This window comes from Ornithorhynchus anatinus, chromosome 13 (genome assembly GCF_004115215.2).
Source record: "Ornithorhynchus anatinus isolate Pmale09 chromosome 13, mOrnAna1.pri.v4, whole genome shotgun sequence".
In the NCBI taxonomy this organism is placed as follows: Eukaryota; Metazoa; Chordata; class Mammalia; order Monotremata; family Ornithorhynchidae; genus Ornithorhynchus; species Ornithorhynchus anatinus.
In genome coordinates, this window is record NC_041740.1 from 15,426,127 (window position 1) to 15,453,545 (window position 27,419).

Genomic DNA, 27,419 nt, shown 5'->3' on the forward strand with positions numbered 1-27,419 from the left:
TAAAGGGACACTGATAATTTCATTCATAAAAACGATTATGTGGAAGATGTATGGACCTGACTGTCCTTAAAACTAATATAACAAAAATTGCACATCTTTAGTATCGAATTCTTTCCCTGGTTTGGAACTTCATTCTTTTCACATATTGTTTCATTTTAGGTTTATAATTTTATATGCTTTACCACACTACTGTGCAGAGAAAAAATACAACAATACTGTTATATTATATTCTTCCAAGCGCTTAGTACAGTGCTTTGCACATAGTAAGCACTCAAATACAACTGAGTGAAATGAAAGAAAAAACCCAGGTCTAACGCCTGTCTCCCAAACTACATTTCACTCAGCAAACTGACATCATATCAGAAAGATCAATTTCAGTTGCTGGAATAGCTTACTTAGGAAACAAAAGGAAAAAGCACAGGTGCTGCATCTCCTTCGGAAAGTCATAGATCAGAATAGTCGGTGGCTAATTTTAGTCCACACTTCTGGGGGCGGAGATGGTTCCTTTTAATACCTTTTTTGACCCTGTGTTGGGATTAGGGAATCTACTTGTCTGGGCAAAAAAATGACCCAGGGATCCTCTGACTCAGGTTCAATACCTCAAAATGCTACTATAGCCTCCTTAGATTTGGCCCCAAGCAGTTTGCATATCAATTTAAGAACAAGACAAAAAAAAAGAGCAACTTTTAAGAAGTTTAGTTCTCAGACCTTAATTGAAAGGAATTTTTTATGGATTCAACAAAATTACAATCCAGTAAAATCTATGGAAGCCACTATGCACTTTTTTTTTTTAAACACAAAAGTACAGGTAGCCAAGTCTGTAAAAACTTGACTGTTGACCAAAATGAAACCAATTTAAAAGAAAGTAAAAGCAAATATCTGTATTCTGTTTCATTGGGTTTACCACCAACAAAATTCCATGTGACCTTCACTTAAACATATTTCTATTTATAAGAACCATCTAGCTACCTATCTTCTATTCCTATAAATTCTGCAACTATTCATGTTAAATTTAAGAATTAAACAGGATTTTTAAAACCACATTTGGTTTGACCTGAGAAGCATTGTGGTCAAGTAGTAAGAGCACAGGCCTGAGAGTCAGAGGACCTAGGTTCTAATTCTGGCTCCGCAAACTGCTAGCTGTGTGACCCTGGGCACTTCTCTGTGCTTCAGTTTCCTCTTCTGTAAAATGAGGATTCAGTATCTTTCCTCCCTCCTATTTAGACCGTGAGCCCCATCAGGGACAGGGACTCTGTCCAAACTGATATACTTACATCTGCCCCAGTTCTCAGAGCAATGCTTGACACTAAGTGCTTAACAAATTCCATAATAATTTGATTAATTTCTATCCTTTTGACAGAGTAATTCTCAACAAACTCCTTACATTTGCTGCTTAACTGCTTCTCTAACCCAACCTTTGGTGAAGCAGAACATAAATTCCTTCCCAGATTACACTCTGGCACTTCTACGATGAATGAGTCAGTGGTGTAAAATAAATGCATTTATATTTTGAGTGCATGCCCTAAATGTCCTATTAAGAATTTAGCTAACTCTGGTAACTGTCAAAATGATAATTACTTGGATTGGTGAGGACTAAGGATTATTACTCCAAAAGTTGGGAGACTATATCTATGTTATGGCCTTTGTATAGCAAGTGTTAAAATTAACCAATTATTATCTATGCTGGCTAGCATATGGGTGAGTTTATCAACTACCTTCAGTGAAACAGGAAAAAAAGGCAAAAGAGTGCTCTCCACTGACGCTTTTACACACTGACAGAACCAAATATCTAAACTGCCATTTTGGAAGGATGATCTCATATGAATAATAAAAGTAAAGCCAAAATAGAATCCTAATATTAGGCAAAAACATTCCCCAAATAAATGAGCAATTGCTCCAAATCACCTTCAGGCTCTACCTTAAGATAAAGTACTGAACCATGACAGTTCTAGAGTTCTAGTTCTTCCTTGAAACCAAACTGGATATTAAAGTAAAAAATAGGCAGGTTGAAAACAGTTGTATGGGCAGAAATTGGAGCAAAGGGCAGCTTTACACCTTCCTTGTTCCCAAATCACATTCACCCACAGCAATTACATTTTAAAATATTTTTATATAAATAAGCACAAAACGCCAGTCAAACACACAAAAACCTTATGCCTTTTCCCACCGAAGCCAGTCAGCAAGGCAGGCAAGAGAAATGGGATGAGTGGATGAAGCAAGACCAGGTGTTACTATTCAGAGTTCGTCAGTTTGCCTGGCAGTCTTTAAAATGTCTTCCCAAAATATCCCATCAAATTGTAGCTGCCTATGCTGCTCATTCCCATCCAAAGGGAGAAATAGGCATTGGAGCCAGCTAGGTCCAGCAGTTTAAAAAAAAAAAAAAAAAAAAGGAAGAGAGAGAGAGTGTGTCTCTCAGGGTTGGGGTGAGGAAAGGGGTGTTGGAGGTAGGCAGGAGATCAGGGTATGGGTTCCTTACATTGAGGGCTCCCCAAGACTGGGACTCAGGATCCCAGGAGGAAATAGCTTCTTCTGGAGGAGCCCACTGGCAAGGCCTCCAGAATCCTAAAATTTATAATCTTCAGGGAGAGTTATGGTTTTGTCCTTTCACCGGACAGCTCCATTCCATGGTATAACTAACCTCCCCTTGCAGATTGTACCATTTTGCCTGCACACTGACCACCAGACACTTCCTTACTCCAGGCCAAGGACCCACAAAACAAATGGGATTAAGTTAGGAGATTAGTACTCTACACTCTGTTTATCGTGGTTTGCTCCTTTTTTCAAATTATTTCCATCTTCCCTTTTGGTCCAGAAATATTCTTCCCTTTCTTTTTTGATTTTACAAATGAAACCAAAGGACATTCACTCCTTCATTCAGCTCATATTTTGCCTTACTGTCTTCCCTAACCTCACTACTTTATGGGGCACAGTATGCCAACATTATGTGAGTTGAATGAAAGAGATGAATCAGGATAATGTCAAGGCTATGGACTTGTAAGACAAGGAGGATAATAGTATTGTCTACAGTGATGACGGAGATCCCAGACTGATTACATAGCAAGGTCATTTACACTTAATTTCCCCAAAGTGGGTATGCTGCACTTTTACAAATACTGCTTTGCTTACTGTGTTACTACAGCAAATGTTATTTCCAATAATTCAAATGAATTAGACCAATTTCCAGAAAACTAGACAAGAGTTTTTAGGATATCTACATATGTTCACTTATTCACAAAAATCAGGGTGAATTTCTCCAATTGTGCAAAATGAGCTAAATACAAACCTGCAAAGGCAATTCTAAAAGTACAGTAGTTAAATGCTAATTGTCATATCTTACCTCTCTTTCTCACCCCATAGTTTTGCCTTCTTTATGACCCCTTACCCTGTGTTCTACACTAACTGAATATACACAATATACAAACATGAGTTAGAGAGGCAATAACGACCTATGTTTAGGATAAAAATGATTAGGAATCATTCATTGTTTTAGCAGAAGGCATTATCTACCATTTTAATGTAATTTATTGCATTTTAAAAGGATAATTGATACTAGACCAGTTAATGGTTGGTTACTTTTTTTGACAAATAAAAATAAGTCGCTAAATCTAAAAAGGCAATTTTTTTTAAAACGTGAATTTCCACTAAAAAAAATCCTTCAAGTCAATGGAAATTAAAGAATACAACAAGAAATTCTAGGTAGACACACAATATAGAATAACAGAACATATTCCTGGCATACCTTTTCTCTCCGTTTTCTGTGCAGGGATGGAAGATGTGGGCGTAGGCAGTTTTGATAAAGTAGACGCTCCATTAGCATCAAATGATTTCTTTGGCTGGTGATCAGATTGTAGGGCAAATGGGCTAGAAGAAACAGTGCTTGGGGTAGCAGTTGGATGAACCACTGGTTTGATGGGGTGCTGTACTGGCGTAGAACTACTGTGAGTCTCTGCTCTTGGCAGTCTGTAGTCTCTATCATTGTGTCTGCTTGTTTGAGACAAAATATTCTGTGGGAGCATACTACTGGCATCACTGGAATGCTTGTCTTCCACTTTTTGTTCAGTTTGCAAAGGAACGTTGGAATGAGGGGGAAAAAAAGATCATTAGAAAACTTTCCTTAACATTGATGATCATACTGGTAATTACATTAAGTTGAGTCTCTGACATTCAACTGCCTGTCCTGTAGCTCACCATTCACATTCAGAATGAAATGACCCCAAAAGACACTCAGCTTAAATCTCTTTAATTAGATTATAACATGTTTGCAATGTTTTGATTCAGAAGTTTGGTGCCAAATCTCAAAAAATTAGTGTTCTAGAATTATAGCATTACCTCTAGAAAATATTAATTTATTTTCTAATGTAAGCACTTGCCCTATTACCTTATAGAAAGCATTACACAAAAAGTCCAAATAGTTTTCTACATATTTGGTTTCTCAGAGGTAAACTGAACTAGCCACAATGATTCAGTCAACTTCTAAAATCAATTAAAGCAATCGAGACGATCTTTTTTTAAATATTTGTTAAAATATTCCTTTCATGCTAACCCCATGAGAATGCAGGATGGCTACATTAAAATTAATAATGGTTCTACCTAAAACATACTGTACCAAACAGCCCATATCCCAACACAACCAAGAAAAATGCAATGGATCCCACTATTCTAGAAAACAAACTTCTCAGCAATTTAAAACCATTATTATAAATTCTTTCAAACTGAATTTAAATTAACTCATCTTGTCTTCAAACCTGTCCCACTATGGCATGACTAAATTTCAAAAAGTTAAGAGGTAGGTGAAGTTTCACCACAATACAGAATACCATAAAAAGTTCAGAACACCAGAGAGCTAAAACTCAAGGTGATGGAGCTGAACAGTAGTTTGAGACCATCAGGGAGAAGAAAACAAGTCACTCAAACAGCTAGCCAACGCTATTTACAGTTACTTTTTCTAAGGTCAGCTGTTCACAAAACCCTCTCAACTAAAATACCTATCTCCCTGCTGACACGCTCTCTGTCTTTCAAAACACGTTAGGATGGAGAAATTTTAATAGGAAATAATTCACAACTTAATTTGTTTGAATCATCAACTATCAGATAATTTTGACATTTATAATAATAAGCAAACACATTCTGCCTATTTGGAGGCAGAGGGTATAAGCAAGTATCTCAATATTAAATACTGCATGGCCTAATGGATAAAGCACAGGCTTGGGAGTCAGAAGATTAGGGTTCTAGTCCCGGCTCAGCCACTTACCGGCTGTGTGTGTGATCTGGGGCAAGTTACTTAATCTCTGTGCCTCAGTTTTCTCATCTGTAAAATGGAGACAAGATAGCTGTTCTTCCTCCCTATTAAACTGTGAACTCCACTTAGGACACAAACTGTGTCCAAAATGATTATTTTATCTACCCCAGTGCTTAGCACATGGTAAACTCTTAAAAAAAATTTTATTAACACTACATTTGGTCATTTAGTCCTGGACTTACAAAGTGACATTATAATATTTCTATTCCACCCAGAAGTTATTAATTTTGGAGGAAACCGCTCATGGTAGTATTAACTAAGCTGAAATTTACAGACCAGACAAAAGATACCACTAGAGCAGTTTCTAGGAACATTAAATGTCTAAGTATCTACTCAGCACAAAGAGATGGTTAGACAACCTTAGGAGACAAATAATAAGGGGGACACAATAAATCTGTAAGTCATCTTCCTAATACAAACCTTCCCACTGTACAAGAGAGAGGAGACAAATTTTCCAAATTGGGTACATAAGGAAAAGCAAGGACATATACTGTGCTTAACCCCCAGCCTAGTTTCCTCTTTGGACTTTCTTCCTACTGAATCACAGTTATTATTTAAATTAGTGAACTATATTCTTAACTTCTATCACTACCTCAGTGACATTCCTATGGAATTCAGAAGTTAAAAAAAAACCCAAAAAACAAAAGAAACAAAAAAAAACCCCACCCTCAACCCACATCTGTCGTCCTGTTTGTTGGTTATTTTCTGAACCCATCTTTTTATATTACTGTCCAGGTATGAACAATTTGTCAGGACTTCTAACCTATTTATATTGATGAAAAATATTAGTTATATGGAGAAAAGACAAGACCCTGCATAGTATTCCAGTGAAAAACTGTTCCTAGACAGTCCATTTGTTGTGTGGCAATGCACACAAATTATCTAGACAAGATGTTGGGCATCTGATCAATTTCAAACTACTTTTTAGTTATGAAAGCTGAGTGAGGAAAAGGGTGTACAATTATATTCATTTTATTTGCTATCAAGAGTTCATATGAATAGCTGAGAACCGACCAACCACACTGGGAAGCAATGTGGCATAGTGGAAAGAGTATGGGCCCAAGAGTCGGAGGACCTGGGTTCTAATCCCACCTCCACTGCTTGCCTGCTGTGTGGCCTTGGGCAAGACATTAACTTCTATGTGCCTCAGTTACCTCAAATGTAAAATGGGGATTCAATACCTATTCTCCCTCCTACTTAGACTGAGAGCCCCCTGTAGGACAGGGACTATGTCTGACCTGATTGGTTTATATCTATCCCAGTGCTTAGAACAGTGCTTAACTCATAAGCAGCACTTAAATACCATTTTAAAAACCTAAATTCAAATTACAATTAATTCTCTAGAGAAAGATAGATGCCTATACTTTGTTAATGTATGCTTAAAAGAACTCTCAATTTTTCTGAGTTCTCATGTTTTTAGTATCATGCAACATTGCTTTCACTTCCTCCACCTAAAATTATACACTTCTCCTACACGTATCCCAATTGTGACTTAATTCTAACGCCAAAAAATGAAAAACATACTTGGTAAAATCCCATCAAAAAACATAACTACCTCCTGCAAGAATGAGAATTAAGGATTTGTAAAAACTTTAATTTGTAGCAAATGTGTTCTAATGTGAATATATTCTAAAGTACAATGCCATGCACTACATCAACATTCACTAAAGATTACTGAAGTTACACACTTGGCACTTTGAGCATCAAACCAGAATTTTATTAGCTACTACATTTCCCAGCATGGAGCTATTGGTAGCCTGTAAATTCACTGGAAACATAGTATTCACTAGCAACAGGAGCTATAACTTAAAATATTATGCCATGATAAATTCCACAATGCCAATTATAAACCACAAGCCATAAATATTTTTCTTATCAAGCAATATCTGATGACTCCAAATTACCCTCCTACTCTTAATTCTATCCTTAATTCACAGGCACTTAGCTTTACCACTAATCATGAATTAGGTAATAGAAAAAACGATGATAATAATAATAAAATCAAAATAATCACTAAATCAGCATACTGCGATAGCATTTTAAAATATTTTCTAGCCTTTTATAGGAGAATCAAGTAAAATCGTAATTGATTTTTCTAGCCTGGGAAAATGACTGAAATAAGGCTTTTACTTTTGACTCTAGAGACTGGATGTAGAAGTACCGTACTCTTCGAGGGAGTGTAATTTCCTGGAAATAAATCAGAAAGGAAACTAAGAATATGCTCAATAGTTAGAGAAAATCTGTACTGATTTATACTGATGTAATTTTAAAGAGGAACACAAAAAGAAATCCAATTAACTAATTGTACTGCTGCAAAAAATTATACTTACTTCCACTGGCAAACCCACTGGCCGCTGTTGCTTGCATCACCTCTCTTCTGTAATCCCTATCTTTTGGGAAGCTGTTAACTGCCATTTTACTTGCTTCTTTTTGTCTTTGCTCTCTGCAAAAATACATAACAATTAGTAAGCACTAATTCTAGTCAGGAACTTCCTACATTATAGATGTCACATTTGTTTTTAATAAATTCATTTCCTCAAGGTCAGTAATTTGTGCATCAAGATCCTGTGGGATTATAGAGGATGGCCGGGGGTAGAGGTGGGTTTCTATATACTTCTATTCAATGGGAGGTTGGAGATAGATGAAAACAGGAATGTGAAAATGGGTGGCCAGGGTAAGCTTTTGCTCCTAAGGTCCCTGCAAAAAGCAAACCTTTCTTTCCCTCCCTTCCACTACTTCAGCCCCACTGGCACCATCCCCAGTTATGCCAGGGTGCACTACTACAGACACTTGTGAAAGAGAATAAGGTATACGTTGTGCAAAACTGATCCTCCCTCTCTCTCCTCCAAAAACAACCCCTTGGGGGGAACTATGTTTGTTCTATTCATGCATAGATCTCTGCAGCTCTCAGGCTCTCGCCACTTCCTGCCAGTCTATGCTAGAAGGGAGCTGGAGGGTGCCTACTTTTCCCTTCAGCTCCATCTGGGGATGGTCTTCTCACCCCACCCTAGGTTCAGAAATATAATCTGGGTGTGCCCTGATTCATTCTTCATGGTTCTGAACATTTTAAATTAGATAGTCATTTTAGTAAGGATCAAAGTAGAATCATGCTACTACTCTAAAGAAGGAATGGTGAAGCCTTACTCCTTTCGGGTACAGTAAGACCTTACTGCCTTTAGTCCCTAGAATAAGGAAAATAGGAATTCCCTAGTCAAGTGCATATTATTCACTCAACTGCTCCCAGTTTCAATTATATTCTCTATGCAGATGATCCCAAAATTTACCTCTCTAGTCCTGACCTCCCTCCTTCTCTGCTGCATTCCATTTTTTCTTGACTCCAGGACCTCTCTACTTCAATGTTCCACCAACACCTCAAACTTAACATGCCTATGAGAGAACTCCTTATATTTTCCCACCCAAACCCTGCCCACTCACTGACTTTCCTGTCACTGTAGACAGTACCACCACCCTCCTTTCTCACAAGCCCGTAACCCTGACATTATCCTCAACTCATCTCTCTCATTCAACCTATCAGTTCCATCTTCATAACATCTCTACAATCTGCCCTTCCCTCTCCCAACCTGCCATTCTATCCCACCCTGACTACTTCATCAGCCTCCTCGTTGACCTCTGCACTCCGTCTCTTCACTCTCCAGTCCAAACTTCGCTCTGGTGCCCTGATTACTTTTATGAAAAACCACTCAGTTCATATCTCCCTCTACTCAGTAATCTCCAATGAAGGTCCATCCACCACCAAGCTGAAGAGAAAGTCCTCATCTTTGGTTTATGGCACTCAATCAGGTCTCTCACCTAACTTTGCTGGTTTCCTACTACACCCCAACCTGCACCTTCACTCCTCTAACACCAACCTCTCTATACCTTGATGTCATCTATCCTGCCACTGACCCCTTGCCCACACTCTCCCTTGGGCCTTTAACTTCCTCCCCCTTCATGTCAGACAGTCCACACTCCCCACCTTCAAGACCCTCCTAAATCACCTCCTCCAAGAGGCCTTCCCAGACTAAGTCCTTGATTTCTCCTATCCGCCCTCCCCTCTGCATTGACTATGAACTGGGTAGTCCATAAGCACCATGATACTCACCCAATCCCACTATTCTTATGTAAAATATTCTTATACTCTATTTGCCCTAACCCATTTTAATGTCTGTCTCTCCCTATAGACTGTAAGGTCCTTGTGGGCAGGGATCATATCTATGCACTGTTCTATTGTACTTTCCTGGAGTAGAAGTAGTGCTTTGCACAAAGTCCTCAGTAAATACCACTGATTATTCTATCGCTTGACAAAAGGAAATACGGATACCAAAGGAGAAGGAAATCCACTGAAACTCAGTGAAGGAATATACCTATCCTGGATTTTTTTTAAATTGTATTTAAGTGCTATGTGTCAGGCACTGTACTAAGTATTGGGGTAGATAAGCGTGACTCAGGCTGGACAAAGTCCCATGTCCCACCTGGGGCTCACAGTCTTAATCCCCATTTTACATATTAGAAGCAATGTGGCCTAACGAATAGAGCATGGGGCTGGGAGTAAGAAGCACCTTGGTTCTAATCCTGACTCTTCCACTTGTCAGCTGTGTCACCTTGGGCCTGTTACTTCACTTCCCTAGGCCTCAGCTACCTCATCTGTAAAATGGGGATTAGTATTGTGAGCCCCATATGGCACAGGGACTGTGTTCAACCTGTTTAACTTGTACCTATCCTAGCACTCAGAACTGTGCCTGGCACAGAGCTCAACAAATACCTTAAAAACAGAAGAAAAAAGATGTAACTGAGGCAGAGAAGTTAGATGACTTGCCCAAGGTCACACAGCAGACAAGTGGTAGAGCCAGGATTAGAATTTACATCCTTCTACCGCCCAGGCCCCGTGCTCTATCCACTAGGCCATGCTGATTCTCTTAAAAGACGGCACGCAAAGGATTATTTCTGTTGCCTATCACAAAAAACGTGATCCAAATAATGTGCAGTCCTCACACTTAAGACACATTTGTGTCCTTTTATCAACACTGAAGTAGAAACCTTATATTTTCTCAGGAACAACGTCTTAAAGAGGACTGGTTAGATGTCCTATTTTTAGAAAAGTTTTACAGAATTAAGAACTCAATTATAGATGAGTAATAGTTACATTAATATATTTATATTGACTCAGAGAGTTTTCCACAATGGGACAGCCAATATCTACTTCAGAAGTGAAACGGACATGTCAATCAATGTCCCTGGTTACTCTGCCTGCTATTAGCGATTCCCAACTCCTTCCTTAAACTGCTTGCTCTCCCCGCCACAGTTTAAGGTTGTTTTTCTATTCCCCTCAGCACCCATGTGTTGACCCAAACCCAGAGCCATGTGTTAAAGACTACTAAGTAGGTAAAATTAAAATGGATCAATCAGTGTATGGTATTTGAATGTTTACTGTGCAGAGCACTCTACTAAGCCGTTGGTAAAGTTCAATACAATAAACTTTGCAGACACAATTTTGCCCACAGTGAGCTCAATCTAGAGGAGAAAGACATTACAATAAATCAGAAAAAGGGGAAATGGCAGAGTGTAAAGAGTATATGTACATAAGTGCTATGAGGTGGAGGTGGGGTGAACAGCAAGTGTTTATGGGGTGCAGATCCAAGTGCACAGGTGACAGAGGGGAAATGAAGGGCTAGTCAGGGAAAGCCTCCTGGAGGAGATATGATTTTAGGAGAATTTTTAAAGTTGGGAGAGTAGGGAGATTTGTCCAATAGCAAGGGGAAAGGAGTTCCAGGCCAGAGGGAGAATGTGGGCAAAGGGTCTGCACTGGAATGGATGAGATCAAGGCACAGAGAGTAGGTAAGCGTTATGCTGGAATAGATAAAAAGAAATTTAAGTGCCCATCCTAACTTGTAATTTAAAACAAGAATTGCCCGTACAGGCGAATGGAGTACCCCCTGCCCCCACAAAGTTAAAAAGCAAAAACCCAGATCAGAAGTAAATACCTTTCAAGCCATTCTTTGGGTTTTTCCCACTGTGAAACTTCTGTTCGACAATTGTAGTAGTACTTTTTGCCCGAAGAACTAATATGTTCAGACCAGTCATCTGCAGAATCATAAGACTTGAAAATAGATTTCAAAAAATGTTAGAAAACATTTGATATTTTATGCAATATAATTTCATACTACATACCAAGATGTGTAGACTTCATTCCCTTGGAATCAATGAGTGCAGCTAAATTTAACTCTACTTTTTTGGAAAACACCCCAAAATGTTTCTCAGGTTAGAAAATGGAAATCCTTGAATAATGCAAATCAGTTATTTCGAAAACATTACTTTCCTTCCAAAAAGTTTCTGAAAAGTAAAGTTCTAGTTATTTTTAGAACTCTAACAAAACTGATAGATGTGATTAAGAGTAACCTCTTTACGGATTTTGGTCTAATTTGACTAATTCTAAACAATCATTTTAAGTTTTATGGTCATCAGTCACTGGATTCAAACCTATTTTAGTGGGGTTTTTTTTTTTTTTAATTTACCATTGCTCTGTGAGCTCCTTGTGGGCAGGAAATGCGTCTGATGTTATATTGTACTATCCCCCAAAGGCTTAGTACAGTGCTTTGCACACAGGAAGCGCTCAATAAAAACAAATAAGTAGTTCAGTCCAAATAGTAATTAAATAATTTCCCCATTAACTATAAAATTATGCATCACTGGAATTCCTTCTTCAGAACCTACTTGTCTGACAAATCCTTTCAGACCCTTAGGGTATGCCCCCTTTAGGGTATTGCACAGGCATGGGACAACAAGGATGAAGAATGAAACCAGAAAAGGAAGGGCCTTCTAAGAAATCTGGCTTGGTTTAGGACTCAAGGCTTCCCTGTGCTCTTGCTGGAATGGATCTGAACCCCAAGACTGGGTTGTTAAAAGAGGGATGTTGTCCACAAGTTTAACTCAATTTTATGTCAGATTTATTTATATAATACCCTGAATCTTTTACGGTACATTTTATTTTCCAAACTGCTTTCCATATGAATAATAGATGTGATGATAATTATGGTATTAAAGCACTTGCACTGTACTAAGCACTGGGATAGATATGAGAATCAGATTAGACAATCACTGTCCCACATGAGGCACATACAGTCAAAGGGAGGGAGTACAGGTATTGCATCCCCATTTTACAGATGAGGAAACTGAGGCACAGAGAAGTGACTTCCCAAGAGGCAAGTGGCAGAGCTGGGATGAGAATCCAGGTCACCTGATGTCCAGTTCTGTGCTCTTCCCACTATGTCACCATGCTCCCACTACATTGCTCACCTTTGTCTTCACATAATCCCCATTTTACAGATGAGGAAACTAAGGCCTACAAAGGTTAAGTACTGTGCCTGAGTTCACAAAGCTAGACAGTAGCAGAGTTGGGCCTAGACTTCAGATCCTACAAACTCCTAGACCCATGCTCCTTCCATTAGACCACGCTCCCTCCCCATATAGGGATTTTAATTTCTTTCAATGAAGTGATTCCTCAAAATAGTTGAATAGAATGGAAATGGAAAAGATTCATCACAATTTTTACTTTTGGGGAATGACTGGCTCAATTCTGGACACTTGTTGCATTACTGGCCCCATGCTTTCTTAATCAATTGTATTTGACAGGTTATGTGTGCAGAGCATTGTACTAAGCACCTGGGATGGCAAAACAATTGAGTAGGTAATGATCCCTGCCCTCAAGGATCTTACAATCTTCTAATCCAAAGACCCAGAGGCTAATAAAATTCTAATATACATTTTAAAAATTTCATTTCATCTCTTAACCTGCTGAAAGTTCAGGAGATAGCGCTGGGGGATAGTGGGAGGCCTGGAATATTTAATCCAAGGGATTTATTCTTTCTGAATTAACCGATTCTACTCATTTCTTGACAATTCAATACTTTAGGAGGTGCACTTTAAAATAATTTTTTTCACAAGGGTGAAAAGACAATAACTTTCTTCACTAAATTGAAATCCCAAAAGAAACAAAAATAAAACAATACTTACAGCATCTGAAGTTTTACTTGGATTATTGCTTGGATTAGCAGAATGTGAATTTGAGCTATGAACAGCGCTGTGGTTATGTGAATTTTCCTGTGGAGAGTAACTGGTCCCTAAAATACATAAATCACATTTCAAAGTTTCAATTAATTGCTAAGTTTATACTGGGTTTTTTGTAAATTAAGAAAAATGTAACAATCTAAAACTTTACATTTGCTTAAAAGACTTTCACCCAGCATCAGAATGATATTTTTCTGTAAAAAAATGTGAAATGAAGTTTACGGGACTCTTAACAAAAGATTTACAGTGAAAAACCATTCTCCTCATATGCCCCACCCAGCGCTTGGAGACTGAATTCAATCCATGACTTTGTGGTTTGTGATCCTGACAAAAAAACAAAAATAATCAACTGTTCAGAAAGTCAGATGCAACACCTATGGGGAGTGAAGATCTAACAGCTGAACACAGATTTGGATAGAGCTACTACTCAGGGAGTTCCCTGAAGTCAAGGATCACGTCTATTTACTCCATTGTACTCTCCCAAGCACTCTGGACTCTGATACCACAGAGTCACCACACTGTTGACCATCTCCCAAAGCATGTGCCTGATCTTCTTGATTCCGATTTCTATTAATTTGTCTATTGGTAGTCACTGTGCTGCCTAACAAAATGATGTGACAGTATTTAGCACCATGTGGCCAACATTTAGTTTTAGTCTTTTTATTACTTCTCTGGTACCGCTTGATACTTTGCTTCAGTGTTCCTCAGGCTTATCAGCCCATAAACAAAGCTGTTTACAATATCTGCATGTCTTCTTAGGTGTGTGTTACAAATACACAGCCATCTGCATACAGTGGGATGCCACAAGGTGCCACAGATGCATTTACTAATAGGACACGTGACAGTATTTATCAAAAGATACTACAGGGCTTGGAAAAAAGGCATCTTCAGTCCCCTGTTACCTGCCAACACTGCTTTTCTAGATGGAGAAAAAAAGCATTGCAGATATGGTATATGTGAACTGATCAGGTGCTATCAAATGATAAATGCATCCCATATTAAGTTACCCATGTCCATACCGGTATGCCTGGGTTAATCTCTTCTGAAAATATTTCCTGTCTTAAAACAGGCCCCCAAAGAATCCTGACATAGCCACCTACAAATGAGGTAATGAAATCTAGGGTTGTTTTAGGCAGCGGGTACAATACAGAAGTTCTTAAAAATAAAAGCTACTCTATTATACAACTAACATCCATTGCTATGTTACCCAAACATCTGTAGAAGTTTGAACACTCAGGATGTGTGTGTGTGTGTGTGTGTTTGTTTCAATCGACTTACTAAGTGCTTACTGTGTGCAGAGCACTGTAATACGCACTTGGGAGAGTACCGAGTGGTAGACATTTCCTGCCCATAATGAGCTCACAGTCTAGAGAGGGAGACAGACATTAATATAAATTACAGATATGTTCATAAGTCCTGTGGAGCTGGGGGGCGGTGAATAAAAGGAGCAAATCAGGGTGACCCAAAAAGGAGTGGGAAAAGAGAAAATGATGGCTAAGTCAGGGAAGGTCTCCTGATGATGCATCTCTCCCTGCCCTTCCTTCTAATTCTCTACTTCCACGGGCCAGCTCTCTCCTGCCACTTCTCCCAGAGGCACACTAATGCTAACCTGGACAAGTGAAGGAAAAATCATACATTTTACATCCTGTTCTGAGGGTCAAAGAAGAGAGGAAATTTTAGATGATGGAATTCCAGTAATATTTACTTCATTTTCCTCCAAATATGTTAAGGAGGCTAATTATCATGAGTGAACTAAATAATTTTCCATTTTCACTAAAAGGGATACAGAGAAAAAAATCTAAACCATATGGGATTTATTAGGTTCAAAAGAAAGTCAATTTTTCCCAAATAATCTAAATTGCCACCAAAACAAATGGACTAATATTTTTAAGCATTCATTTATATACCAACTAAAACAGCTAAAGCATTTTTGTGAGCTCCACCTGTAATGTCAAGAACAGTAAAATATCGCCACCCCCTTTAGGCCCAATAAGTTTTCCCCACCCTACTCTCAAAAAAAAAAATCCCTTACAAAATCCCTTTTAGATGCAAACAGCATTTCAAAATATAAGCATCAACTAGCAATGTTAAAAAAAAAGTCAGACCAAGTCTTCAATACTTCGTAGCATTTTTTGTTAAAAAAGACAAATCAACCCTATCTCCATCCTCCCGATTCCTTTATAAATAGGATTTGGATTATTTCAGTTTACCCACTTAAATTAATTTTAATCCTCTCTTATAAATCTCATTTTTTAAAAGAGGAAAAAACAAAATCTCAATTTTTGTATTTAAATTTACATACATTTTCACTTTTTAAAGCATCATAGACCAAAAAAGTATTATGTTTTTAGACCTGTGTAACACCAATTTGGGTCATGAAAATGAGAGAAAACAAATTACAAGAAGCCAAATTATGATGGATAAGTCATACCACAATTAATCAATTCACTTCATTTGTTTTCAGGTTAACATTTCCATTGTCAGTAGAATCAACATTTATTCTTTGAATGTGATATTTGGAAAGTTTCATCCTTTCCGATCACATTCCCACAGTCTCTTTGCCTTCTAAAGAACCTGGTATTTCTTTGGATATTTGGAGCCTGTGGCCAGTTTTTGCTGATATGTAGTACAAGTAAAATAATTCTTTCCACTCTAAAACAAGGCCTCATCTCAAAAATCAAAATTTGGATGTTAGATTTCGGGCTCTCTGGCCCAGTGGCAAGAGAAGGGAGCTGGGAGTCAGGAAACCCAGGTTATGGTCCTGGCTCTGCCCCTTGACAGCTGTGCAACCTTGGGCAAGTCACTTAACCTTTCCAAAAATTCCTCATCTGAAAAATGGAGAGAAAATAAATGTTTCCTCCTCCCTCTTAGAAAGTGAGCCCATGTGTGGAAGAGGGACTCTGGTGGATCTGATTATCTTGTATCTACCCCAGTGCTTGGTACATAGTAAGAGTTTAATATCATCACAAGCATTGCAATCAATTGCTATGTATGTTAACAATGGAGATATTAAATGCTTGCTTAGTCACTCACATCATTTGGATATGCTAAAAAGGATTACCAAGAAATACTTGCTTATCGTGCTAAATGTCAATCACTATAATGAAAACAAAATAAAATCACAATTTTAACCTGAATTTTTAAACAACACTAAAGTTCTCCCTTAATACCTAACATATAGATATTTTACAAGTGAAACGCATGAGGTTTGTGAAAATTTAAGATGCTAAAATGAGCACTTCAAAACACAGCTACCTACAATCCAAGGAAACCTTTGAGGAAACTTCCACCTTAAATTTAATGCTGCATTTTGAGCATCTCTCTCGCCCTACTTTTGTTTTAGAGATCCATCTGTTCCTGCTGATTATTGGCTTTGTTCTATGTTAGAGAAAGCACTATTGTTGCCTTGTCAGCTTTAGCTATTTATACTCTTTGGGCACTCCTCTCTATTTTGGTGTTCTCCCACCTGTTTAAGCAAAGCAATGACTACTAAAAGAAAAAACATGCTCACTTGAATTTTCTAATCTCATGAACAGAAGATGGACCCAAATCTAATTCCATTGTTTAAATTAAAAAGGAAATTCAACCCAAGGGTCATCCTACTGTAGTCAAAATTCAAGTGGACATCTCAGCACTTTCAATAAAGACTGAGATAGAAGATAGGAGGAAGATGCATCTCTTTTTGAATCCTGGTATAATGAACAGCACAAAGAAGGTGGACTTTGTGTAGACTGCCCACATACTTCTCACCTTCCAGCCTGCGTGACTGTAAACAGCTACAACTACCATTCATTACAAATCACTATAAAACAATTTGGCATGGAACTATATGACTAAAGTAGTAATATACATCAGGGACAAGATTTGTGCTATCATGTGTTGGTATAAAGAGAGGAAACACAGAGAGTAGCACCAAGTCCTCTTCCTCTTTACATGCATATCATAGTCACATGTATTCAGTAAGTGCCAGAAAAAATTGCTGTGGTTTTTATTAATGGTAGTGAGACATTGGGTTTCTGTTTTAGTTCCACAATGTAATTTGTATTTGTGACAAATATGATGTGGAGTTACTCTGCATTCGTGGCAAAAGGTACAGATACTCCAACACATATCACAATGTATTCTTTACACAGAAGAAATCTGTGTGAGCCTAAGAGAAGTCAATCAGTGGTATTTATTGAGCACTATGTGCAGGGTATTGTACTGAGCATTTGGCAGAGTACTACAGAATTAGCAGGCACATTCCCTGCCCATAATGAGATTACAGTCTAGAGAAAGCAGGCCTAAAGTATGTACTTTATAATCTATATTTCCTTTTGGGATCTAATTTTTACATGAAGCTGTGGGTGGCATTCTTTGCAGGCAGATGCCTTAGCTTACTGATGTTGTAGTTGAAAGATAATGTTACTACATTAGTTCAGAAACAAATGCAAATTTTCTGGATCTAGTAGAATTTTAATAAGCCTAATATTTGAAAACTAGTTAGACTCTTGAGTTATGATGAAAGAAGTATCATGGTTCAGAGAACACTGCATCCAACAGTTAAATTCATACCAAGAAGGACTGGAATTATCTTATGGGAACATAAGTAGTAGGCCTTGCTAGTTTTTACAATTCACTCACCACTGCAAAGGCACAGGTAGGAGATTAGGTGCTGGCATTTCAATTTATCAGAGACAGGAGATCATTTCTCCTGCATGTCCCCCTTTTTAGGGCGGGCAGACACACATATCTTTAGGCACCATCTTCAGAGGTGAGAGAATCAATGCCCATAAGAGAGTGACACTGAGGGGGATAGATATAATAATAATAATAATGTTGGTATTTGTTAAGTGCTTACTATGTGCAGAGCACTGTTCTAAGCACTGGGGTAGATACAGAGTAATCAGGTTGTCCCACGTGAGCTCACAGTTAATCCCCATTTTACAGATGAGGTAACTGAGGCAGAGAAGTTAAGTGACTTGCCCACACTCACACAGCTGACAATTAGCAAAGCCAGGATTTGACATACAGCTTGCCTCACGGTAGGCTTTTGGACAAGGCAGAAAGTTCTAGATTGAATTCTCCTTCCTTCCCCTAGGATCCTAAAAGGGATCAGAGGTGGGGCCAGGATGGCTTTGGGTATCCATTATAGGGCTTTTAGTTTAAAGGTTCAACTTGCCTGAGCAAAGTAAATGAAGCTGGGCAACTGGCTGAAATTGTAGTCTTAAGGTCTCCGACGACATGTAGTAGCAGGTGAAACATTTGCCAAGGTAAATCTTGATCTCATATGCCTCAATTTACCTATCACTCCCTAGAACAGATATCAGTAATCTTTTTCTGTTTCCATATTTCTCTAGACTGGAAGCTCACTGTGGATAGGTAACATCTGATTTTCCCAAACCAAAGTCCAGTACTTTGTATATCAATAGCTCAGTAAATACCATTGATAATGATGATATTGGCAGTCAAAGTGAAAGAAGTATCTGGGTGCGTGACAAGTTTACGGCTATCACATCAAAGTTCCATTGTTTGAAAGTGATGGTTCTAGTGGAAGGCAGCGGCTCTGGGTTGAGCCAGGCCAAATGAATGAATACACTAGGTTGAATCTGATCCTGACTTGGAAAAGTCTTCCTCACATCTTCCTAAGGGAATGGGCTCACAGAGGGTGGAACTGTTCCATTTAGAGGCACCACTGTGCTACCTCACAAAATATTTGTCTTCACAGGATTAATTCCAGTGGCTCAAAGAGACAAATGAGGTCAGGTACACTTTGGTATGGCTTTTTTTTTTTTAAATAGCCTAGGCCCCACAGTTTTGGAGCTTGACTAGTTGACTAGTGCCACACCAAGCCTATACAGCTCTGCTTTAAGTGACCTTAGCCAAGTTGGGTATAGAAGCTTGAGTGGCAGGATAACTTTGCCAGTTTTGCCAACCCATACTACAGAATTTCAGGAGGCATCTGCTGGGTACATATACATTGTCTAATTAGCAATGCTTAAAGAAAATTTACTGGAAAGCACTAGAAAAACCAGTTAATTTCTGGACTTTTTATAAATGATGCCTGAATTTATGGGAAAATTTTTTAACGGTGTTAAGTGCTTACTATGTGCCAGATGCAGTAGTAAGTCCTGGGGGAGATATAAGCTAATCAGGTTCGTCACACTCCATGACCCACATGGGGCTCAGTCTTAATTTCCATTTTACAGAAGCACAGAGAAGTTAAGCGGCATGCCCAAGAGCAGATAAGCAGCAGAGCTGGAATTAGAACTCAAGTCCTCTGACTCCCAGGCTCATACTCTTTCCACTAGATCACGCTGCTTAAGGTCAGAAGACATTCAAGTTCTTTTAAATGTAAAATTATAGTGAAGTATGGTTCTTAAAGGGTTTTTCCCCCCAAATTTGCCTATATTGTACAATTTTAGGGAAGCAGAATGACTTGGTGGAAAGAGCACGGGTCTCAGAGTCCATGAGAAACTGGACCAGGACTCGAAGAAACAGTGGGGGTAACAAGGGGTAAAATTATTTTAAATGTATATGTGAGCATTTAAATACCACTGTATATGTTGGGGTAGGTGCAGGATAATTAGTGTGGATAGGTCCTTGTCCTATAAGGAGCTCGCTGTGTAAGTAAGGTAGAGAAAAACTGTTCAACAAGAAATTGTGCAGGCCAACAGTATCACACTATCCTTCTAAGAACCTGTCTGGGTGACAAGAAGAGAGATCATCAAGCTGTACCAGTTAAACCACTCAGTAATAGCATTACCTATGTTCTTAGTAAGCTATTTGACATAGTTCATTTCTAATGTATTCTGTGCAGCATTCTGGGAACTCACTTCATTTTTAACACACATTCAAATGAGAATTTTTAAATAATTCACTCAGAAATAAACAAGTCCTGTGGAAAGATTACTCTTTGGCCATAATGAACAGAAAAATCGATTTAGAACTTTCTAGACTGTCCAAAACAGAACCATCTTCCCACCCAAATACTCTTCTCCCTATGACTTTTCCATCATTGTAGACATCACCATGCTGTCTTATATGCCCACAACCATGGCATTAATCTACAATCTCTCTCATTCAATCCGTATATTCAATTTGTCACCAAACACTGTCGGTTTTTACCTTCACAACAGCTCTAAAATCCACCTTTTCCTCTCCATCCAAACTGCTACCACCCTGATCCAAGCACTGTTACCATATCTCACTTAAATACTTCAACAATCTACTATTACTAACTACTTCTCCATTTGCAGATTGGGAGTTGGGAAATGCCGCCATAAGGAGGAACTGCATGGAATATGAATGCAGCAAGAGGGAACCTGAGCTAAGTATGATACCTGGCACAAGAGTGGGAGAAGGCACACTCAAAGCAGCCCCATTTGAGGGAGCTGTAAGTGGCAGCAAAAGGCCCTGCATCTTAAGGAGGGTTTCCACAAATCATTTCAGTCATTTGTTTAAAAATCCTGGAGAGCGGGGATATAAAGTGTGTGTCACAAGTTCAGAGTTTGGGAGACAAAAAAGCCATTCAAAACATGGGAAACTGAAAGGAGAGCAAGTCTGACAGATGGAATTGATTTCCCTGCAGTGACTGGATGATACACTAGGGACAACTGACAAATCCTGGGATATGTTCATTCATTCAATAGTATTTATTGAGTGCTTACTATCTGCAGAGCACTGTACTAAGCACATATGTCCCTCTAGACTGTAAGCTCACTGTGGACAGGGAACATATCTACTATCTTTGTTGCACGGTACTCTCCCAAGCCCTTGGTACAGTGCTCTGCCCAAGATAAATGCTCAATAAATATATCATTGATCAAGTCAGCAAAGGGGTATATGCAACCCCAGACTGTTCTTTGGGGTATTTATTAAAAGTTTTCCTTTGCTGCTTATTACTGTTGTCCCACTAAGAAAAATTGGTATGGTACTACTAAAAAGTCCTTGAAAATTGCTTCAGCAATTGAACCAGGAGAAATGGAAAAATCAATAACCCACTCTGGTAATCCAGAGAAACTCAAACTTGTGATCAAAACAAGCCACTTTCAAAAAAGCAAGTCCTAAAAACTTTCCCCCACCAAGAACTTAAAATGGGAAAAACATGATGGAGGCTTTTACAAGATAGAAGAGGAATGTAAACTAGCAGATTTGCTTACTGCTTGTTGAAACCCAGGGACGAATGCAAATGAAGATGGCTAAAAATACAGGGAGAAATGTATTTAATATAGGGGCAAACAACAGGAAAAACTGCTATCCTACATATAATAGTTATATTTGTTAAGCGCTTACTATGTGCCAGGCACTATACTATGTGCTGAAGTGGATACAAGCTAATTGGGTTGGAGACAGTCCCTGCCCCATGAGGAGCTCACAGTCTCAATCCCCATTTTACAGATGAGGTAACTGAGGCACAAAGAAGTGAAGTGACTTGTCCAAGGTCACACAGCAGACCCATGGTGGAGCCGGAATTAGAACCAATGACTTTCTGACTCCCAGGCCTGGCCTCTATCCACCACACCATGCTGCTTCTCATATATTTTGTACTTTTTTGTGTCTGAAGACCATGGATCTATTTGTATGGGTGAGTGTGAAAAGCCCTAGTTCATCAGATAGATGGACATCAGTTCAAAGCTGACTAATAGAACTTAAAATGAGCTCAACTTTCAAGCAAAGCTGTTGAGACATGAATTTCAAGTAAAATATTCTTCAGCATTGTTTTGGCTTCTCTTTAAAGATGCACATCATGAAGAAATGACTTAAAATAAGGCTTTTATAAATTAAGTCTCTGATGTAAACAAACTAGATATCTTTTAAATATTAAATAGGTCATGCTACTTAAAGGAATCAGTGTGGTCTGGTGGAAAGAGCATGGGCCTGGGAGGCAGAGGACCTGAGTTCAAATCCCAGCTCTCACTCAAATGCTGTGCTACTTCAGGCAAATGACAACTTCTCTGGGTCTCAGTTTCCTCATCTGTAATATGGGGACTAAATCCTACACTTTCCTTTTTAGACTGTGAGCCTATGTGAGACATGGATTGTGTCCAGACTATCTTGTATCTACCCAGCACTTAGTACAGTGCTTGACACATAGTAAGCACTTAAATACCACAAAAATATTTTTTCAAGTCAAGCTGCTCTCCAAATTTTGGATAAGAGAGAGTTAGAGCTGATTTGGCAGATCTTTGCAAAGTACCAAAGGGTTCGCCTTAATTATTCTAGTATATCCACCCAAAGTTGAGCCATTTTCCTGCCCAATCCCCACAGTAACAAGATATGGAGCTTTGGGACTCACAGACAGCAACCAAAATACCCCTGGATACAGTTTGACAAAGACTGGTCCAAAACATATTTTGCAAACTTAAAGCTACACTATTTTCTGCAGACTAGGACCTACTAATATTCATAAGATTAAAATGTTTTTGGAATCAGATTCAAAATTTGAAATAGAAAGCTATTTCAAAGGTAATCCAAGCTAGAAAGGGAAAGCACTTAACTTCACCCATGAGTTCTTGGGTTTAGCTACCTAATGTGATTATCTTTGCATGGACCCCAGTACTTTGCACAAAGTAAACACGTACATATCGATAGAGAAAATAAATTTACAATTTATCTTATTCATTACACTAAAAACAAGCAATTTATCTAACTAATCAGTAACAGAACCGATGCAACTTATTTGGTGGAGTTAAAATTTAATCCTGCCCAACTATACAACTCAATGTTCACACACTGATCAAAATAATTGCACCAAACATCTTTGGTCTGAAAGTACTTCATGGTGAAATTGTTATGGAAAGCAACAATAGCCATCTCAATACCCACAAACCTGAAGATATAATGGGCAGGCTCATTCAGTCTAGTAAAGAAGCTTGTGACAGGGCATGACAATCTGAACCAAGGATAGTGCTAATTGGCACAATGAGGATCTAAGGACTACTTCCTCACATCAGTCTTTTATTGTGTTATTGTAGCAGTAATAATAATAATAATATTGGTATTTGTTACGCGCTTACTATGTGCCAAGCACTGTTCTAAGCACTGGGATAGATTCAGGGTAATCAGGTTGTTCCACGTGAGACTCAGTCTGACTCCCCATTTTACAGATGAGGTAACTGAGGCCCAGAGAAGTTAAGTGATTTGCCCAAAGTCACACAGCTGACAGGTGGCAGAGCTGGGATTAGAACCCATGACGTCTGACTCCTAAGCCTGTGTTCTTTCCATTGAGTCATGCTGCTTCTCTAGTAGTAGTATTTGAGTGTGCATTTGGTGGAATGCACTGTATGACGCAGCATGGGCTAGTGGAAATGCATGTTCCAGGGAGTCTCAGAAATCCTGAATTTAAATCTGGCTCTGGATCAGGATCATATAGCAGAATCATTAACTTCTCAATCAATTGTATTTATTGAGCTCTTACTGTGTGCAAAGTCCTGTACTAAGCATTTGGGAGCAAACAATACAACTGAGTTGGTAGACATTACTTGCCCATTATGAGCTCACAGCCTAGAGTGGGAAAGAGACATTAATAAAAATAAATACGTTAAAGATATGAACCTTTAAGTGCTGTAGGGATGAGGGGAGGGGGAATAAATGGCAAATCAGGATGACACAGAAGGGAACAGGAAAAGAGAAAATGAGGCCTTAGTTAGGGAAGGCCTCTTGGAGATATGGCCTCTCCCCCCTCTTCCTTCCAATTCCCCTCTACTTCCAAGAGCCAGCTCTCTCCCTTCACTTTTCCTGAGGCATATTAAGACGCAATGTGGGGAGAATAACTGTCTTAAGATCGATTCTATGTCTATTCTTCCTCCCACCACTAAGCTGTGTCATATGTAGAACAGGGACTGTGTATCATCTGCATATATTGTATTTATCACCCTAGTGCTCAGTACATAGCATGTGCTTAATAATGGTGGCATTTGCTACTACAAAATAAAATAGTGATAAGATTCCTGGCCACTAGTACTTTACACTTTAATGGAGAGAGATGCAAAAATATTTACAAATAATCAAGTCAAATAATTGAATGCACAATTGAACAAAATTGTTGACTTAATGTCCTTATGTTTCTTCCCAGCGCTTTGCACAGTGTGTATATATAGGCATTAATAAATGCCATGATTATTTATACTAGCCTATGATTTTAGCATTAATATTTTGTCAAACATCAAGGCAGTTTGCAGTTTCCATTCTTGATGTAAGGACCCAAGGGAGTAGAAAGTCATACAAAATATCTACGGGAAACATTTGATCCTGACATTTCCTAATTTCACCTCACCCCTGAAAGGCACAAATTTATAAGAAAGATAGAGGTGGAAAACTAGGAACATTTACACAATTGGCTGTTGCTTTGCCTTAGGCCAATATGACAGTAAGCCCCACTCTTTTTGATTACTTCACATCTTAGCAATCGCTATGTTGCTTCCCAGATACTCACATTCCTTACTATGTGCTTTTACATTGTGCCCTTCTTTCTACCCACCTCACCAATGTGAGCTACCAAAACCAAACAGACAAGATATTGGAGGCTGGATGGTGTAGCACAGGCCACTAGAGTATCAGGGCTCTGCACACAAAGTGCTTAATAAATACCATTGATGGAAATATAGAAACTCAAGCACCTGTTCAAACGAAAACTGAAAAGTTGAATCAGTTCTTCCTAAATCCACGTAAGACAATCCCATCACTTTTCCAATAAGCCAATTTTCTCACAAATTGTCCTCCACAAAATGATCCTCAAAAGTACATGAGGAAGAGAGTATATAATGGTCAGAAAAAGTGTGAAGCACATGCAAGGTAATGGAGGGAAGAGTGGTGGAAGGAAGGCCAGCAGTATCAGCAGTAAAGATCAAACAGTCATCCTCCTTAAACTGGCCAACACGGTGAAGAAGGGGTCCCTGTCTTCATTTCTGCTTCCAGTTTCTATGAAATGATACATCACTAGGCCCTCTGTACCTACTGCGTTACATATAAATCTAACTGGAAGCAGCTTTTGATGCGGGACAACCTGATTTCCCTGTATCTCCCCGAGTGCTTAGAACAGTACTCTCCGCATAGTAAGCGCTTAAATACCAACATTACTTTTGGTTTGATATGGCTTTTGCCATTTCTTAAATACAGCTGATCAAGTAAGAAACATGCCCTTGTCTCCAAATAAAAAAAATATGAAATGAGCAGTATGTATCTTTCAGGGCTCTTCCTACACTAAATTTTTAAAAAAAACCCACAACACAGAAATCACCAATGTGACCTACACTAGATAAAAAAGTAACACCCCCCTGAAAAAACAACAAAATTGAATGTGTGACATTTAAGTTGACACTGAGGTTTTTTATTCTGAGAAAATTGAGGACAATGAGAAAATATCTGGGTATGCTCAATTTCTCACTGATTTAAGGGTTGGTTTTTGTTATTTTTAAACTGTAAAGGGGAAAAAACAGCCAGCTCTTAAAGAACGTATCAAAGATTTTTGTTTTTACTTTTTTAGTCCACTTTATTATTGTTCTAAAATCAGAATTCTCCACAACAAAATGCTCCCAAGTTAAACCACTTAGGGTGAATTAGAAAGTGCATTTTTAATAAGATTATGATAGTCTTTGCAACATCCTACTTTGAACTGAAAGTAATGCAACTAACTTCTGATCCAGCAGTTTTAAGAGGAAGTGTGCAGGTTCTATATATCCAACTGCAAGTAAGCAGAATTTAACCACAAGTCAAACTGTAATTCAAATAGAGCTAAACGAAATCACCTATAGAAACATATAAAACCTTTCAGGCTTTCTTTCCTCCCATAATCCCCATCAAGATTAAAGACCTGGTAAATACTAAAGGGACAAAAAAGTAGTGTAGGTATCTTCCATTTTAACGAAATTAGCAAGTCATAGAGCCAAGTACTCACAATGACAAGACTAAGATGATCACTTCTCCACCCCATTTGAGGAGGTGAAATTGCAATGTGATTCATTATCAAATTCACTTTATGGCTGGTTGAGGGACTATTTGTATAGGCACAAGTGTCTTCAATAAAGAGTAAAGAATTGGAGGCCCTCACACCACAAACCTAAAAGCAGAAACATGCACATAAATTATTTTATCTTCCATCACAAACAGGAAAAGCTGAAAAGATAAAAGAAAGGTGAGTTGTGACATCACCTGAGCACACTTTTGTTAAATTCTTCCACTCCATTTTAAAATAACCTTACTAGAAAAAAGTGTCTAAAATTACTATCAAACAGAACTGAGCCAGAGATATTTTCATTCAAGCTTTTTCAATTAAATAAAGCCATTTGAGAGTCAACATCAGTGCTCTCTTTTTTTTTTTAACTCTGTATTAACTAATAAAACTAGTTGTGTCACTGCAGTTTTTCAATCATCCGGACTGTCAACAATATTTTGCCTGAAAAGAAAAGTGCTGTTTAGTGAGAACGCTACACTAGTTGAAATTTACCAATGTAAACTCCCAAGTCTTTCCATTCCTTGCTCCTTTCCCCAGCACTCGCCTTCCAGAAAATATTCACTGCAGGCTCTTCCCCACTGCTTTTCGGAACCTACGTTTAAATTTAATAGTGTAGGAATTTCCAATCAACACCGAGAAACAGCAAGGCCTAGTGCATAGAGCTCAGGCCTGGGAGTCAGAAGGATCTGGGTTCTAACCCTGGCTCCGCCACTTGTCTGCTGTGTGACCTGAGCAAGTCACAACTACTCAGTGCCTAAATTACCTCAACTGTAAAATGGGGATTAAGACTTCAAAGGTCCATGTGGGATGTGGATTGTCTCCAATCTGATTAGCTTGTATATACTCCAGCACATAGTACAGTGCCTGGCACACAGCATTTAAATACCATGAAGAAAAAAAGAAAAAAAGCCTCAGTGTCCCACTGTAGCTTCCCTTCAGTTTATAAAATACCCACATCCTTCATCTAAAGAGCCTTGCCTCCCAATTCACACACCAGTACAGTAATCCCCCCCACCCCCCAATTGCTCATTTGGTCACATTTCTCTCCGTTAGTCATGCCATATCCCAGGTGACAGACTCCTCTACTGTAATGCCTCAATGTCTTCGTTCCAGCAAAGAGTT

The 27,419-nt window shown here is 38.6% G+C and overlaps 1 protein-coding gene across 10 annotated transcripts in view; it reads right to left on the minus strand.

Moving 5' to 3' along the window:
* Positions 1–27,419, minus strand: part of WAC (WW domain containing adaptor with coiled-coil) — a 65,272-nt gene that overhangs the window by 20,034 nt on the left and 17,819 nt on the right. For 7 of the 10 annotated variants that reach the window (XM_029078040.2, XM_029078039.2, XM_029078043.2 and 4 more), the window contains 5 exons: positions 13,310–13,416; positions 11,281–11,396; positions 7,630–7,742; positions 7,430–7,486; positions 3,740–4,048 (listed from right to left, as the gene is read on the minus strand). In XM_029078040.2, coding sequence (XP_028933873.1) covers positions 3,740–4,048; positions 7,430–7,486; positions 7,630–7,742; positions 11,281–11,396; positions 13,310–13,416 — 702 coding nt within the window. Of the gene's footprint in view, positions 1–3,739; positions 4,049–5,251; positions 5,309–7,429; positions 7,487–7,629; positions 7,743–11,280; positions 11,397–13,309; positions 13,417–27,419 lie in introns of all 10 variants that reach the window. The other 3 variants (XM_029078042.2, XM_029078047.2, XM_039913920.1) reach the window with 2 other exon arrangements.